This window comes from Ctenopharyngodon idella, chromosome 19, assembly GCF_019924925.1.
Source record: "Ctenopharyngodon idella isolate HZGC_01 chromosome 19, HZGC01, whole genome shotgun sequence".
NCBI lineage: Eukaryota > Metazoa > Chordata > Actinopteri > Cypriniformes > Xenocyprididae > Ctenopharyngodon > Ctenopharyngodon idella.
The window spans coordinates 59,194-77,755 of NC_067238.1; the positions used below are offsets into that span (position 1 = coordinate 59,194).

General features: G+C 36.6%; 2 protein-coding genes across 2 annotated transcripts; one reads left to right on the forward strand and one right to left on the reverse strand.

Annotated features, from left to right (window-relative positions):
• Positions 1 to 994: 994 nt before the first annotated feature.
• Positions 995 to 2,106, reverse strand: rpa3 (replication protein A3). Its single transcript, XM_051872010.1, has 4 exons — positions 1,861 to 2,106; positions 1,487 to 1,561; positions 1,285 to 1,393; positions 995 to 1,194 (listed from the first exon to the last, which is right to left on the reverse strand). Exons 1-4 carry the CDS (start codon positions 1,957 to 1,959, stop codon positions 1,112 to 1,114), a joined length of 366 nt encoding a protein of 121 aa, XP_051727970.1. The 5' UTR covers positions 1,960 to 2,106; the 3' UTR covers positions 995 to 1,111.
• Positions 2,107 to 2,551: 445 nt separating this feature from the next.
• Positions 2,552 to 18,051, forward strand: umad1 (UBAP1-MVB12-associated (UMA) domain containing 1). Its single transcript, XM_051872009.1, has 4 exons — positions 2,552 to 2,957; positions 3,259 to 3,347; positions 9,842 to 9,927; positions 15,928 to 18,051. The coding sequence occupies exons 2-4, from the start codon at positions 3,269 to 3,271 to the stop codon at positions 16,204 to 16,206; spliced, it is 444 nt and encodes a 147-aa protein (XP_051727969.1). The 5' UTR covers positions 2,552 to 2,957; positions 3,259 to 3,268; the 3' UTR covers positions 16,207 to 18,051.
• Positions 18,052 to 18,562: the final 511 nt, after the last annotated feature.

The window sequence follows — 18,562 nt, forward strand, 5'->3', positions numbered from 1 at the left end:
CTCTGCTCACTGGTCTGGAGTAAATAGTAAATATATTAGTAACTAGTAAATATAAGTCCATAGTTTTTCAAATAATGTTGGTTAACTAAAAATATATATATAATAAAAATTCATAAAATTAAACCAAGACCAGTCCAAATCCAAAAAGACACTTTTGTTTTTCATAAAACATTGAGTTAATGCCAATTCATAAAATTAAACCAAGACCAGTCCAAATCCAAAAAGAGAGACTTTTTTGTTTTTCATAAAACAATGAGTTGATGCCAAACTTAAAAAAAAAAAAAAAAAGTATTCCAACTCTTTATGTAGCCTTGTTTCAGCAACACATCTCAAAGCCACAAACGTCAGATACCCTTTTGGTTTTTCACATCATTGCCATCTGGTGGTAAAATATAAACAAAGGTTATAGAACCAAGCTTGGTGTCCACTTTCAGAAAATGCTGGGAGGCAAACATTGAATAAAATGACCTGAAAAGAATAATTAATTTTCCTTTGAATGTAGAACAACACAAAAAATATGTAGAACATAAAATATGTCTGTAGACCAGCCTCACATATCACCTCATTCATCAAGGGCTGACCAGTCTTTACCAGTACGTTATTACCTGCAATGTGTATAGTGAATTGCCTTAATAGGCTCATCTTTATGACAGATACAGTTATATGACACAGAAAACTGTTTAAATAAGCACAAAACCATAACACAATATCATAACACTGCTGTCATTCACCCAAATATATTTTATACTTTTAAATCAAATTGTAATTCACCAGTAAAATCTCTCACTGTAACTAAAATAAGTGGCTCAATGAAGACACATCCATTCATTTTGTCATCCTTTGCTTCATGATGAAAAATACATAATGTAAAAATGGTGCAAACTTTTATTTAATTATCTTAAGTTTTAATTGCTAAATAACTTCCAAAATAATTTTGTCAATGTATAGCTGTAGAAGTCTTCATTCATTAAATAATGTGAGTTTTATGCAAAAATGTGTTTTATGTTTTATTTCAAGTAACAAACACTGGACAACTGTTTACATATTTTTTTTACAAACACAGAAAATATCCAATTATACAAAAACTGTCAAATTAAATTAAAAGTGCTGTTTAACCGCTTAATGTAACCTCAAACGGGTAATGCTGGGGAAAGTCATGAAGAACTTTCAGGCCTTCGTTGTACAGCTCCAGATCTGCAAAGTAAGAGAAAATCTTTTATATCCCAGTGTATGTAATGACACCGACATTAAAACTGTATCATAATCAATATAAATAAATAATACCAAAAGAGACTTTGTCCTCACGATACTGAGTATGTGAAACAGCCATGATTGTTCCTTTGTTGGACACCATTCCAATAACCTCTACAATCCCACTCAGCTCCTCATCCAGCTAAACAGGGCAGGGAAAAAGAATACTTTTTAAAAAAAAATAAAAACCAACATCATACACAGAGGTGCATCATATACTGAACTGATCACTCACAGGTTCATTAAGCTCCACTGATGCAGTCTTTCCTTCTCCATCTGTAAGCGTAAGAACCTTTCCTGATGGATGGACCTGTTAATACACAACCATACTGTCATATTCTTCACAAACTAGACATAAATCACACTCTTTCAGTACGCTTTTACTTTGCAATGTAACGTTACATAATAATTCGCCATAATAGGTTCGTCTTGCAGTTAATATGATACTGAAAACTACTCAAATACACTAAACCTTATCATAACACTCATATATCATGCATCATTCACCCTTGTTTTTCATTATATAGGCTACAGTTAGGTGGCTCATTACGGAGTAAATAAATTATCAAATGTTCATTATTCTGGGCCATGTGTAGAAATGTATAATACCTTTTCCAAGCGTCCAACGAAGCAGACTGGTCGACTAATGTATTGAGACAACATCGACACATTGATTCTGGGCTTTGGGGATTCATAAACGCCTGTCATTGCGGATGTTTAGGACAAACCACACAAGAAATAAAACCCGAAATGACTTCAGTCCAGTCAAACACCAGAACCGCGGGAAAACTTACATCAAGTGACGTATTTTTTCGGATGACCGCTTTCCGGTGCGTCAGAGAAAAACGCTCGAAACAAATTGCCTACTAACTATAGTTCCTAGTCGTTCACTTCTGCTAATCTGTTTTTTCGATCAGTTCCTTTTCATTGCCAGTCAAAATATCTCAACAAACATGACAATAATCACTTACATATCAAAATACAGTATGACGGTTTATTGAACAAATATACAACAATATAGGAAAAGAGAACAAAGTTAGGAAAGACAAAAAAAAAAAAAAAAAAAAAAAAGAAGAAGAAGAAGAAGAAATAGTACAAGTCATACATAACTTAAAAGCTTCACAGATTCAGCTTTACTATTTTTCAAACCAAGAAGTAACTCACTAGGGTATAGTTTCATTTCTACATAAAATAACAGAAAGTTGTCGTTTCATTTGGTCCCATAATTAGAAAGAGATTCGTAATAAAATACATTTTATTGTATTCTTTGTCTATCAAATTATCTTTTTTCCATAAAATCACTTATCAGCTAATTCATTAAATCGAACATTTCCGAAAGAGGTTGTATTGGGGAACAGCTGTTCAACCGATTTATTGAAAAAATATATAACAGACGTAATTATGTTCCTGGTTTATTAATAAGAACATAATTATTAAGATTTCATTCACATTTGTTAGCAAGAGACATGTTAGTAAATATTTACAGAAACATTATCGATGCTTTACTACGTGGACTTGATCTACTAGATTGCATTATTTTTAAAAGATTTATTGGAAACGCATTGTAAGAATTCTCTTCCTTTGGTTTTCACACGGACTGATAAAGCAGATGGACACGACGTGGGAAGGACCAGTAAACAAAACTTCAGTCGAGTAGCTCGCTTTTAACATAACAAAACTGAAATATTATCCACATATGATTTTAAGTAAGACAATATTTCACTCAGATCTCAAACGATTGTTCTTTTTGTTTGTTGTATTTCAGCAGAAATGTAGTATAGTAACGCTTGCTAACTTGCTTGTCTCTTGAGCTGTCAAGGAAAAACAAAACAACAGCATAACGTTAGTTTTCATTGACTCCAAGTTGTAACTTTATATAGATCACATTGTTTTTGAATCTATAAAGAAAAAGAAAATTACATTTGTAACACTCGATTGATATCGAAATCTGCTCCATACCAGCATATCACGTGTGTTATTGAGAAATGACTCTGACTTTTAACACAGACACACAAGGATGTTGAAGTTTTTCGGATTCAAGAATGATGGAGCCAAAAAATCTAATGATAGAGAAACTGATGGATTTGTCATCATTGGTAAGTTATTTTATTTTATAAAAATCTTTATCATTGCCTATATTTTATTTTATTTTATTTTCTTAGCTGACTAAGAATGTAAAAACACTTAAAGGTGCAGTAAGCGATTTCTGAGAAACGCTGCTGAAAATTGAAATCAACACCCAAACAAACAAACAAACAAACGTGAATATTTGTTAGATGTCTGGTGTGTGTGTGTGTGTGTGTGTGTGTGTGTGTGTGTGTGTGTGCTGAACAAAAAAATATAGGAAACGTCTGTCTGTCTGTCTGTCAGAAATATTAAGTAGAATCGTAAGCTATATCCAAAAATTGTTTGGTTAATGCCGATCTACCACAAGAGGGCAGTATAATTCAATCCTCCTATTCAGTGTGAAGGCTGTAGTTCATCAATGGGAAAAGTTAATACAGATTCTAGCCTCATTGACGCCTCTTACTTTCCCTAATTATGAAGTAGTAATCAGGACATGGATTTGGGGTTCTCTGTACTTCTGTAAACCCCCATTTCCTGTACCTGGAGTGGATACAGATGGCCAAGGGTCAGTGTTGGTCAAATTTGTCTACACATTTGTAGCCTTGAGAGTTTATACAGTCATATCACATACCTTGTCCTTTTGTTGTGCTAGTTGCAGTAATAAGGTTTTATGTTTTTATGTTTCCCAGCTCCATGTTATCTTATATTTGCACATTTGCACATATCATCTGTATTATAACTATATTAAAGGGAATGTAGGTCAAAGGGAAAGAGAGATCCCATGCTTCATAAAAAGCAGGATATGTTTACTGAGGGCTTGAGCCAGATTTGAATAGCTCACACCATGTCCTCATGTAGTTTGAGGAAATATTGGAAACCAGGGAATGGAAAATTACTGCTGAATATTTGAGGAAAGATGGATGTTTGGCAAACTATGCTCTAATGGTTCTCCAATTTTAGGCTAACCATGCTGTGAGAACGTTTTGGAAATGAACAGAGAATTTCACTATAAGAGAGTGATGCTTTGATGCTTTTAATTTGAAGCTGACATGTTTATGAAGCCTGTCACTTAACTCTTATGACATTAATGTTAACTGGTATTAAATTATATTATTTTTTGCACAATTGGCAAGGTTTTAGAAAGGCTGCATGATCTACAACAATATTCAAGAAAGTAAATAGGCTCAGTTTTTATTTCATATTGACTTTAAAGACTGTGTTTGTTTCTGGGACATATAAATTAAATTTATTTTTTAATGCAAATTCTCAGAGTTATAAACGGATTATAAATCTGTTAAACATTATTGTTCTATTGATTTGTGAGTCATAATCTTCTAAATACTTTCTCAGCATTTTAGGTTCATTTTGAAACAAAGTGCATTACTCAATGACTGTTTGAATTTTTGAAATCTCTTTTATTCACTCTTCATCATGGGTTTAGGGAGTGTGCTTGGCAACTGGAATACAAACGGTACGTGATGTAACATTGTGTAATTACACTGGGTCACATGAAGCAAGCTGCACTCTGGACCAGTCTTAGTACTTTAGGGTAGAACTGTATATGAACTCAACCCAAGCTTGATCCCTGGACTACAATGAAGTGCTTTGGCTCAACCAGAATTAGACCAAATGTGTTCATCAGGCTGACGGGACAGACACATGACTGTTACCTTCACATCAGCAGAACACACTTGTCGGTCTGGTTTGGATTGCTAAATAAGGTTCTGCTCATACACTATATTGCCAAAAGTTTTGGGACGCCTGCCTTTACGTGCACATGAACTTTAATGACATCCCACTCTTAATTCGTAGGGTTTAATATGGAGTTGGCCCACCCTTTGCAGCTATAACAGCTTCAACTCTTCTGGGAAGGCTTTCCACAAGGTTTAGGAGTGTGTTTATGGGAATTTTTGACCATTCTTCTAGAAGCACATTTGTGAGGTCAGGCAGTGATGTTGGTGAGAAGGCTTGGCTCGCAGTCTCCGCTCTAATTCATCCCAAAGGTGTTCTGTCGGGTTGAGGTCAGGACTCTGTGCAGCCCAGTCAAGTTCCTCGCTCATCCATGTCTTTATGGACCTTGCTTTGTACACTGGTGCGCAGTCATGTTGGAACAGGAAGTGGCCATCCCCAAACTGTTCCCACAAAGTTGGGAGCATGAAATTGTCCAAAATGTCTTGGTATGCTGAAGCATTAAGCCCCGGGTATACTTCGGCCGTCCGCGTTCGTGCACCGTCCACATGACGTAATTTTCGTCATGCAGAGGGCTCGCGGCCGGCCGCACACCGCATGCAGCCCAACCACGCGGATGCAACAGCGCATGCGCAAGCGGGACAGAAGAGTCCACTAGGTGGCAATACGCACAGTACTGAGCACAATGTGCAGTCGTTGAAGAAGAGTGTGGAAAGAGCGATTCAAAAACAAGACGAATAAACTCAGAAGCATGCCTTCTCCATCGTTTTTGATTCCTGTTCTCTTGGTGTATCTTATGAACTATGTTGCAATGGTGGATGCACTATTTTTCTTCTCTGATCCTGCCCAGCGAATGTCCCGTTGATGACACGATGTCTGGTAAAGAATATAGAAAAAATTGTACTGCGCATGTGTCGAACTTGGTCATCAGCGCGCATCCGTGGTTTAGTATACTTTGAAAGATGCGCGGACGCGACTGCGCCTGAGACGCATCCGGGTGCGGAAAGTGAAGTATACCCGGGGCTTTAAGAGTTTGTTTCACTGGAACTAAGGGGCCAAGCCCAACCCCTGAAAAACAACCCCACACCATAATCCCCCCTCCACCAAAATTTACACTTGGCACAATGCAGTCAGGCAAGTACAATTCTCCTGGCAGCCGCCAAACCCAGACTTGTCCATCGGATTGCCAGACAGAGAAGCGTGATTCTTCACTGGGCTTATTGCACAGGTGGCAACCTATCACGGTACCACGCTTGAATTCACTGAGCTCCTGAGAGCAACACATTCTTTCACAAATGTTTGTAGAAGCAGTCTGCATGCCTAGGTGCTTGATTTTATACACCTGTGGAAGTGATTGGAACACCTGAATTCAGTTATTTGGAGGGGTGTCCCAATACTTTTGGCAATATAGTGTATATGGTTTGGTTATGAACGAGAATAGCAACCTCATTCTAAAACCAAATTGACTACCTGAAAGTTCCGATAATTTTTCCTGTATGAATTGAATTGCAGTTGACAACTGGTCTATCACATCATTGACATATGTAGCACTGCACATATGACAAAATTCCTCTAAGTGTGAGTGGTTTGGTTCACCTCCAACACACTAGACCAGGCCCAAGGTAGCCTATTTGCATTTGTGGCTACGGTAATTGTGCTGACACCACATAAGGGCGACAACATAGGCTTACTTTACATTGCATTATTTATCTGTGCCACAGATCTACTTCTCTTGGGGAAAGAAATTCGTTGCTTTTGACTTTGAAGTGCAAATGAGACCGTATATGGTTTGTAAAATGGCAAATAGTAGGAGCTTAGTGAAGGATCAGTTTATGTTGCATGTCAAGTCAAGTTACCTTTATTTATATAGCGCTTTATACAATACAGATTGTTTCAAAGCAGCTTTACAGTGATAAACAGGAAAATAATGATCAGTGATGCAAACAGAATCAGGCCCTGGTTAGGCCCCTATTTTCATTTTAAAATGCATAATTTTGCTATGGTTACATCTGTCGTTTACACTACTCTGGCGTTATCGACCCTCGAAAACTGAGACTTTCGAAAACGCTGCAAACCCTGTTTTAGTTTGAAAATGCCAGGGTTTAGTGTAAACGGACCAAAACGAGACTTTTTAAAACAATGCTGTGGCTGCCCTCATTACGCTACCGGAATGCGACAATAATACGTCAGAGCTGTGTTTCCCAAAAGCATCATAAGCCTAAATTGATCATAGTGACAGTTGGTGGCTATACGATCAATTTAGGCTCACAATGCTTTTAGGAAACACAGTCCAAAGCCATCTCTCTAAACGGCTCTGGAACACACCAGCCTCGTCGACCATGTAAACAATAACATGGAGATGGAACGTCATGCTTTGCTGACATTGTGGTCCTTTTTAGCAGCCACTGTGCAGTTAAACTGCATTTTTTTTAAATACTGCAGCTACCTACATGCAAGAGGCAACTGTTTACACTTGTACGCGCCTGCCCAGTGTGCATGAACAGTCATGTGACTTGCGTTTTCGGTCGTGTAGTGTAGAAGAGATCGTTTCTGAAACGCAGCGGAAACGTCAGTATAAACGAGGATCGTTTTCATTTTAAAACACCGTTTTAAAAACGAAAATGCACTAGTGGAAACAGGGCCTTGAATTCTGCTGTAAAGCTGCTCTTAAAAAAGCCAGTATTGTCATTATTCAGTTGAATTCAGTTCAGCGTTGATTCGTCTTAAATCAGTAGAGCGTATTTGGCTCAAGCAAGTCCGTGCTTTTTATTTGAAACTAGATCTGTTTCATTGAATCACCTAGTTCATTTTCCTACTTTGAAGATTTTTGATAAAAGGCAGCAAGGACAACAACTATAATGATAAACATCTTGGCGTCCACACTAAGAGGCAATAACATTTTGTTTATTCTAAGCCCCTGAGACACCCAGAACACACGCTTTAATGTCAAATGGATTTCATTGGCTGTCAATGTTTTTATTGGTCACCAGCTTAAAAAAATCGATCTGAAAGTAATTCCAACAATATCGTTCCGCTGTCGTTATCAGTATAGTTGTGGTGTGGGTGCTGTTTTTAAAACTTTATGATTGGAGTTATCGTTCTTGGCATAAACAGGCCTTAATATTGATTCAGTGCTGTAAGGGATTGACTGTATTACAGCTAAAGTTATCCATCCAATAGCACTGAGTAGTTTTCTATTTTTCTTAAAGGGTTAGTTCACCCAAAAGTGAAAATTCTGTCATTAATTACTCACCCTCATGTCGTTCCAAACCTGTCAGACCTTCATTCATCTTCAGAACACAAATGAAGATCATTTTGATGAAATCTGAGAATTTTCTGTCCCTCTATAGACAGCTACACAACTGATACTTTGACGCTTCCAAAAGTTCATAATGAGATCGTGAAACGAAATCCATATGAATTAATCGGTTTAGTCCAAATTTTCTGAAGAGACACAATCTTTTTTTTTTTTTATGATGAACATTTTGAATTTAGGCTTTTATTCACATATAAACATTCATCAACACACATCAGCTGTGGTAAACGGAAGCTCAATCATGATTGCTTCATGTGCGAACCAACGAGGTTCATTCTCGTGTGTTACACAGCATGTTTGAGCTTCTGCAAGAGGTTTGTTCTCACGCAATATCAAGCAGGTTCAGTTGAGCTTTTTATGTTCGCTGATTAATGTTTATATTAATGACGGCCTAAATGAAATCTGTTCATCATATAAAGCAATTGAGTCTCTTAAAAAAATTGGAAGAATCAAGAAGCAGCTCATTGGCGATGAACTTTGGTACTAGTTTCATTTACCTGAGAACACAGCAGAATGTTCACAACACCCTGAACAGCAATCAAACAAAAGTTCAATAACCCAAACTTTATTTTCAGTTCTGATTTTTGGCTAAAAAATTCAAATGGAAGTGAAATTAAACTTTAATTTTGGTTTTGGTAAAATAATATATATTTCGGTGCAGTACTTCCTGTTGGTATAGGGAAGGTCTTATAAGAAATTCACACTGACAGTGTTTTGCCCAGATAATACATTGTCATTTGGAGACGGCAGTTTGAGATGACATGAGGAACAGAGACCATGCAACAAATTAAAGCAGATTATGTGACCCACCTGATAATGCAGTTGGAAACTGCAGTCCAAGAGGAACAGCTACTCGCAACTAACACCAAGAGCTGTTGACCTCTGGTATATTCCTGTCAGTGTGAACTCCCCTTTAGACACAAGTCATACAAGCTTTTTCCCAGAACATAAACAATGGACACCATCTCAGAGGGAGTTATTTGTGAAGGTGTTGATAATAACAGGGAGGAGCCGTGGTGTGTGTGATGGCCCCAGAGGTGAGCAGACGATCACCAAGACATTCAGCTGTGTGATTCTCAGGAGCAACAGGAAGAGGCTGGGTTTCATTTTCTAGAAGGAATTACACCATCTGCAATTCCAGACAGGAAAGACATGTAATGATGATGTAGAGGAAAGAACGGGTCCTGCATAGAAAATGTCTTTTTTTTGTTACACAGTGTTCTGTCTAGTTATGATTCTAAGGTGTTGCAGGTTTCTGTCAAGTACCGCCGTTGATTGTGGCTGTAAGTACCTAGAAGGAATGCTTCGTAATATGATAATGTAATCTACCATGTTTAATGTAGTTAATCCACATTATTGTGTTGGCCGTGGAGGAAAAGTAATTATTCTTTTGGAAAATCAAGCCATTGCCGTACAGGGTCAATTACTGGTGCTGGGAATTGCTATTTGCTAAATAATATGCTTTTCTTCTGTGATTGATTTTAAAACTATTCATTGTTTTTATTCTTTGCATTTCAGGTGAAACTGCTGAGGACCAGCGACAGAAGATTCAGTCCATAAACATTGAGCAGCCTGCAACAAATGTAATAGTACAACCATCTAAGGTGAGTTTTGTTTCACTTAGGAGAGTGATCCATAATTACAAATACTTAGTATGGCAACAAACTTCAATCAAAATTTAAGTCATCATTCACATAATCTTTCCATCGAGTGAGCTGTTAAAGGGTTAGTTCACCCAAAAATGAAATTTCTGTCATTAATTACTCACCCTCATGTTGTTCCACACCCGTAAGACCTTCGTTCATCTTCAGAACACAAATTAAGACATTTGTGCTTTCTATGGGGAATAAAAAAATCTCTTGGATTGCATCAAAAATATCTTAATTTGTGTTCCAAAGATGAACGAAGGTCTTACGGGTTTGGAACGACATGAGGGTGAGTAATTAATAAAGGAAATTTCATTTTTGGGTGAACTAACCCTTTAATGTGAGAACGTAACTGTTTTACAAGGTGCCGATTTTGTATGAATTTGTACGATGTGATTCGTATGAAAACGTATGATTTTTTAGAAGAACAAAAATAAGCATGAATGTCCACCCCTGAACCTCAGCCGGGCGTAAGCAGGTCATACAAACTATTACAATACAAATTAATTTGAATTACCCACCAATTTGCCAAAATTTGCCATTGATACAGTCACAGAACTTCACTGGTTAACAGTTCACTGGAGGGGAAGATTATCAGTGAATAACAACTTAAATTTTGGTCCATTCCTCACATCACAAAGCAGAAGACTGTAAATGTCAATATGTCAATCATATAGACAATTTTCAAAGTGCAGTCATATTTACTGTTATTCAGCCAAATTTCATGGGCTGAATTTCATTAGGAATCCATGCAATCTGAAATTTTGCATAAGGGCGAAAGATTTCCCCAGAAAGATTTCGCAACAGGTTCAAGCTGTTCATGTGAATTTCACCATGGTGAACAACAGAAAGCTGCTTAGTTTGCGTCTTCTGTGTGAGCTTTGGTTTACACATCATACACTACTGACATTGGGCTTTTTCGCTGGCAAAATTTCACTAATGTGACCGCACATTTATGGTTCTTTTTGTCATTTTTGGTTTTAACAGATGGTCAATACAAATGTGTCAGACTCATTATTTAGAAAAGAGCTGCATAAAGACTCAGTGCTGTACATGCTTGTTGAGGAAAGGTGTGCTGTTACTTTTTTAAATGATCTGTTTTGACCTGGCGGATGATAAAATATCAAAACATTCTTTGCTTAGAGCAGTAGACACACGGTATGCTACATTTTCAGTCTGATTCTGAACAGAGTAATTAAATCTTAAGGATCACTCATAGAGTCGTTTGTGTTAGCGGGCCGGCATGATTTCCATATGCTATGTGCTGGGCACGCAACAGCACTGAAGAGAGAAAGAGCCCCTTGAGTTGCGCTAGCCGAGCGGGTGTGTGACAGGTGCCAGGTGGCAGGACTGAACAGCGCCAACATGTGCTGCTGCCATTCAGCAATCTGTTCCGCAGCACCGCCTGGAGACATATGGCTAATGAAAGACGCTCAGTCTCACTCTTTCTCTTTGAATATGAGAGGCTTTCACAAAATCCCAAAGCCTAGAGTCAGTTAATGGAGTTGACTTGTGGACAGGACAAGTGGGTTTTACAATCAGGTGGACAAAATAATGGAAAAACCACATGAAAAACCTCAGCTGTCAAAGAGGCATGACAGTATGTAGTTTGATACGTGAGTTTCCAAAGAAATACTTGCGTGAGTTCCAAAGAGCTCACATAGTTTCTGGATTACAGGTGCATTGATCACAAAAACAGCACAATGCTTTAAAGCAGGGGTGTCCAATTCTGCTCCTGGAAGGCCACTCTCTTGCAAAGTTTAGCTCCAACCCCAATTGACCCTTCTCCAGGAGTTTGATTGACAGGCGATCTAACCAATCATAACGCCGGAGCCGCCATTTTATCCGACAAAGCAGTCAGGGAAGTTAGCAGATTAACGTTGGTGGACTTGAACTTGAAAAAAGAACTGCAAAAGAAATAAAGTAGTGCAAAAATAAAGATCTAATTAATTGCAAAAATCAATGATCCTATTTTATCTCTGCAACATATTTTTCATGGTCACACCTACTAATTCATTTGCAACGCTCCTTTTATTCTGCGCTCCAGTCAAGCTTGTGCTCGCGATACCGTTTTCCCTTCACGCTTCACTTTTCTGTGCGTTTCTCTTTATGGCAATGTTTTGACGTGGGGCGTGTTCAGTGGGCCTGGCCACGCCTCCCTCAAGTGACGTCATCTGCTCAAGACGCAGATCAGCACAGATGAAGGCACCATGGCTGAGAGAAATGCGGGTGGATCGTTTCTTCGTATTCACACTTTTACTAGCATTATAATGTGCATGGTTTTATTGTGTTAACTAAATGTCTATTAAAAGTGTTTGCTTAAGTTAGAGATTGTGTTAAAGTGGTGTTTATTATTAGCCACTACTCGCTAATGTGAACTATCTGAAATATGCCAATATCTGCTGTTTATTTCTGTCAGTGTGCACACTTTTATTGCATTAAAATGTTTATGGTTTCGTTTTGTTAACTAAATGTGTATTACCAGTGTTTGCTTAAGTTAACCTGTTAATCCAAGGGAGGACTCTGTTTACATTATTTCTCAGTTACTGCCAGTTTTAACCCACATTTTCTCTTCTTTTCCAGTTATTGTCACAAATTTTTTACAGAGCTATTGTATAAAAAATAAATTTTCTAATAATACAAATTATATATAATTTTTTTTGTTTACTTCTCATTATTACTCAACTACACCATTACCTTGCATATAAAATATTACATCTTTATGAAAAAAAAAAAAAAAAAAAAATTACTTGATGATGATCTAAACTGAATACAAGTTGTTTCTGGATATTGTTTAGGTGTGAGGCATCTGCTGGTTAGAGAAAAAAGTGTAGGAATTGCAGCTATAGAAAAAATGTTATGACCATACATGTCCAGCAGAGGCCCGGTGCCTTCATCTGTTTTTTTTTTTTTTTTTTTAATTTATTGAACAGAGAAACACAATCAATACAGTTACAATAACAAACGGTGCCTTCATCTGTGCTGATCTGCGTCTTGAGCAGATGTCATCACTTGAGGGAGGCGTGGCCAGGCCCGCTGAACACGCCCCACATCAAAACATTGCCATAAAGAGAAACGCAATTCTTTATTCTTTTGCAATGATATGTGGCTTTAAATTGACTCCATAGACCTATAATGCCCCTTTTACAACATGTAATATAAGTCTCTGGTGTCCCCAGAATATGTCTGTGAAGTTTCAGCTCAAAATACCCCACAGATCATTTATTATAGCTCGTCAAATTTGCCCCTATTTGAGTTTGAGCAAAAACATGCCGTTTTTGTGTGTCCCATTAAATGCAAATGAGCTGCTGCTTCTCCTGCGTCAAGCAAGTAGAGTTGTGCTTCCGTTTACCATATTTGAGTGCTCTATGTAAGTTTGCTGATCAATGTTTATATGTGAATAAAAGCCTGAATTAAATTGGCTCATTATATAAAGTGATCATATCTCTTCAGAAGATTTGGATTAAACCACTGGATTACTTTTACAAGCTCTTTATGAACATTTTGAACCACCCGAGTTTTGAGTGAATAGATTCTAGATTCTCCCAGATTTTATTAAAAATATCTTAACTTTTGTTCCAAAGATTAACAAAAGTCTTATGGGTTTGAAACAAAATAAGAGTGAATAAATAATGACAGAATTTTAATTTTTGGGTGAACTATCCCTTTAATGTTAAAGTCACAATGAAGTCGAAATAGAAAATTCTAGTGTTTATTATAAATGATTTATTCGTACACAACTGCACATCATTCTTTTTTTTTTTTTTTTTAATTTATGTTCCTGATAATCTTAAAAAAAAAAAAAAAAAAGTCCTCTCCCTCTTGTAACAACATCTCTTCTCTGATGACGTGTGCACCGGGACAGTAATCCAATAAAAAATGAGATCACAGCAATTAGCAATAATCCAATCAGTTCCCGATGGACAAAATCCAAAAGGTCTCGCGCTACATTTTTTTTTTCATTTGAGAAGCCGTTTCACTTAGATATACAAGCCACAAAAAGTAGTTAAGATGATTGCTTTTCGTGCTTGATGCTGACTTTTAGGGGAACACTGGAAAAACAGAGGAAGAAAAATTGACACTACATGCAAAACATGGACAAAGAAAAAACATTGACAGGAACAGAATGACACATCATAGCTTAGCTGTTAAATGCCACAAAAGCACATCTTTAGAAATTACCAGAGAGTTGTGTTAGCAGTTCTGTGATTCAGTCGAACCACAAACCGGGTCTTTATAAGCTACACAAAGCTGCCATTCAGAAACCTGATTCAGATGCTTAAAGGAAAAGCTGAGAATTCCAATCAGTTACTTACCTTGTGTCTATGATTTATTTTTTTCCCCCTTAAAAGACAAAAGCAGTTATTTATACAGAATGTCCAAGCTACTCTTTTCCATACACTGAGCATGAATGGAGACCAATATTTTCAATTTTGAGTGAATCAAATTTTAGTCTGTTTCTCACACAGAGCTATTATGTGGTTTCAGGAGACAGCTTTCATTGTGCTTTTTGGTCTTTATTGGGGCTGGATGGCTTTCAATCACCCTCCTCTTTCATCGTTGGGAAGTTACGAGTTCCACCTTATTTAGTTCAGTTAGTTGTTCACAGGTTTTTGCTTCTCCCTCTATGTATTGTACCAGTCTCATGTTGCAGTAAAGAACTGACATTAATAGATCATCATTCACTGTTTGACATGTATTTGGCACTCATATAAGACAAACAGGAAAGGTAAGAGTATGAAACCACCTCCACAACTATGACAACTAGATTCTGTTTATCTGCAGCAGAAGCACCAGCTTAAGTGTCTATGAATGAAAAGCTTTGCACATTTAATCACTGACAAATTAACATCTTTTTGTGCATTTAGTTTCACATTTGACCTTAATTAATAATGCACAGGAATGACAGTGTCTCTTACTGGTGTATTTGAGCTGATTATGTTAAAATACAACACTACACCCAAACTATTATACATTTTAGAATCTGTTCTGCCAGAAGTCTCTTGTGCTTACCAAAGCTGCATTTATTCGATCAAAAATGCAGTAAAAACAGTAATATTGTGAAATATCATAACAATTAAAAATAACTCTTTTCTATTTTAATATATTTTAAAATGTAATTTATTCCTGTGATGGCAAAGCTGAATTTTCAGCATCGTTACTCCAGTCTTCAGTGTCACATGATCCATCAGAAATTATTCTAATATGCTAATTTGCTGCTCAAGAAACATTTCTTATTATTATCAGTGTTGAAAAGAGTTTTGCTGCATAATACTTTTTGTGGAAACTGTTATACATTTTCAAAGATTCTTTGATGAATAGAAAGTTCAAAAGAACAGCATTTATTTGAAATAGAAATCTTTTGTAACATTATAAAAGTATTTACTGGCACTTTTGATTAAGTTAATGTGTCCTTGCTGAATAAAAGTTTTAATTTCTTTCAAAAAAATTTAAAATCTCACCGACCCCAAACTTTCGAACGTTAGTTTATCTATGTGCTGTACATTTGTGCATCATTAGTTGTGTTAAACTGTGAAGTTCAGCTCTAGTTGTGGTACAACATGTGACTTCCTTCGTCGTGATGTTTCAGGCCTGTTATGAATCCTCATTCACCTCATATGAGACCAGATTTCTCAGCTCTGTGGCTGCACGCGTTCACTTTTTGGGTGTACTGATGTGAGGCCAAATTTTTTTGACTCATTCATGCAGTCAGTCTAACTAATAACAATTAATACTTAAGAAACTGATACCTGGCATATCAAATCACCTGACCTTGATGATGATTATAATGAGTAAGGATGAACTTATTCAGCCTTAATGAGGAGTTAAAAAGCTAAAAACGTGCTCACAGTGGCAGTTTGGTTGAGTCACACATGCTGTGATGAATATAATAACAGTTCTGCTCTACAACAGATCCGGTTTCTCAGTTTTCACTGTGGATTTTCTTTTTTTGTTCAGCCATCCAGCACCAGGAACAGAGGATTTACAGAGACGGCTCAGCCTTCCTCCCAGCCCACATCTGCTAAGATGTCCTCAGAAACGCACAGTGTAGACGCCACCCCTGCTCTCACTGAACTTCTAGGAGATATACCTTTCACTTTAGCACCACATATCCTGGCCATGCAGGCGGGCCTGCCCTTTGTAACAGATATCACCTTGCCTTCTGACATAAATGACAAACTAGCCAACTTTCGTTATGACTTCTCTCTGGAGAACTCTGTGCTTTGTGAGCCATGACTCTCACATCAGTTATATCACTAACACGTGATGAACTACGAGCATTTGGTTGTCAAGATTCTCCTTAACCGCTTGCCTCTTAAATAAATGAAGATCTAGTTTCAGTTAGCTGACAAAAATCGGTCACTGACTATAGGGTGTTGGGCTCAAACGAACATATTTTCCATTTAGTTTAAATAAGTTAGTGAAGTTCGCATCAAAATGGTTTACAGTCTCTCAGGATCTTACACTTTATTGTGTGAGCTGAGTGTTACCGCCTCATTTAAAAACAGTAGATGAGTATTTATAAGATGACCTATGGCTTTACATTTTTCAAATGTAGTTCAAATTTTACGGGTGTAAAATCTGTGCAATTTTGCATTTTGACTCTGTGGGGTCCTGTAGCATAAGATGATATGCTGAAATAGTTTCGATGCTATGTTTCTGAATAGTTGCATTCGGTTGTGTGATGTTTCAGACGCCGCAGTCTATGTTAGCCTTCCTCAGTTTCTTCTTAGTTCTGCAAAGACTTACTGTAATTTATGGAATCGGTTTCAAGAAGTTTGCTTGCAGATCGTTCACTTAAACCAGTCATGATACACAGAAAGAATGATTTTATAGTAACTAGTCACCCAGCAATGTAATTCTTTAAACATATCTAAAATAAATAATTTGTTAATAGATAGAAGTATTTAATTCAAATATAAATTATACTTTTAAAATATATATAAATATTAAAAATGGCAATCATAAAGGCCTTTGGCTAGTCCGCTACATTTGCTGTAACTCTACAGTGAGTACCAGTAAACCTTAAACACTCCCCTGTCTGCCATTGGTCAACCAAACAGATAGTCCCACCCTAAACTGACGCCATTGGTTGAGTCAGTGTCGCTGTGCCGGGCTGTTCAGGATGCTCATACAGAACAATATTTTGATAGTAATGCAGTGTTTACACTTTTCAGGGTAATCAGTATAGAATATAGCTTACTTCTAGTTGTTTCCGCATATTAAGTTGGGATATGAAGTATTTTTACATCACAAAAAATACACACATCACCTTAGTGAAAGGATTGCACTTAAAATTGAGAGACGAACATTGCAGTGCTCATTATAAATAGGCCAACATTATATCCCTTTGTTTTATATATATATATATATTTTTTTTTTTTGTGTGTGTGTGTGAACATTGTACCTCTACTGTTGTTGTTTGGTTTTAATGCATGAAGTTTTGAAGTTCTGCTAGATAGCAGGCCATTTTGGGAGGCAGATATGTATTCTGAACAATGTTTAATTGCAAAAACATGCACATGGATTTTAATAGGATTTACTGTTCTTTTTGAATAGGTCACATGGTTGTTGATCTGGGTTTTTTTTTTTTTTCTTCATCTGAATTTCAGTTAATGGATGGGTTTTATAGTGCGTGCTGCTATTTAAACAATGCACTCAGGAGTTTAGCTGTGTCTCCTTTACATCCTCTGTACTTTACTTGATATCGGTTTAGTTTATTCGCTTAATATCACATCAAATCTCACTTTTTATCTCTTTGTTTTGATTTGTCTGACAGTTACTTCATCTAAGGTTAATAGGTTCCTCCTAATTTATCTCAGTCACTTTTCAAAACACTGTACTGAAGTAATCAAAGTTTGCGTTGTGCTGTCTTTGCCCTTTAAAATGTCTGTAAAATAATTTAATGCCACTTTTTTCAGGTAAATATTATGCCATCACCTTAACTATGGATTCCTTATTGATTTATATCTGGAACAGAATTCCTCATTGATTCTGATCCCACATGATGTTTATGCTAAATTTTGAGCATGAGCGGAATGTAATGATGTTGTTTAATTAAAATCTTATTTGATTACATTATTTTGATGCAATTTGCTGTTTTGTATGAACATATCTTGCAAATTCCTTTTTTTTTTAACGACTGTACTTTATATATATATATATATATATATATATATATATATATATAATAAACTTCCATACAATATGTAAATATTACCAAAAATGTCACATCACCGTTTTGTCAAAAAAAAAACCTTAAATTACTGAATTGAATAAATGACATTTAAAATAATAAATTTAATAAATTACATTTAAAACGTGACAACTTGCCCCAAAAATATCCTGAGAACACAGCTCAACCTTCGAGTTAAAATTGCAATTAATAAATTTTAATAAATTACATTTAGAGCCCCAGTCTCTAGTATGTCTTCTTATGCTCTTTGCATTGCTTACAGTTAAATCCGTTACACCATCTGTGTTATCTAGTATTAATGTTTGTACTTTGTGCCATTAGATTAGTCTGTCAGTTAACAATCTCAACCAATAGCATTAGCAAGGCAGAATCCCAAACGTTCTGAACCACAGTGAC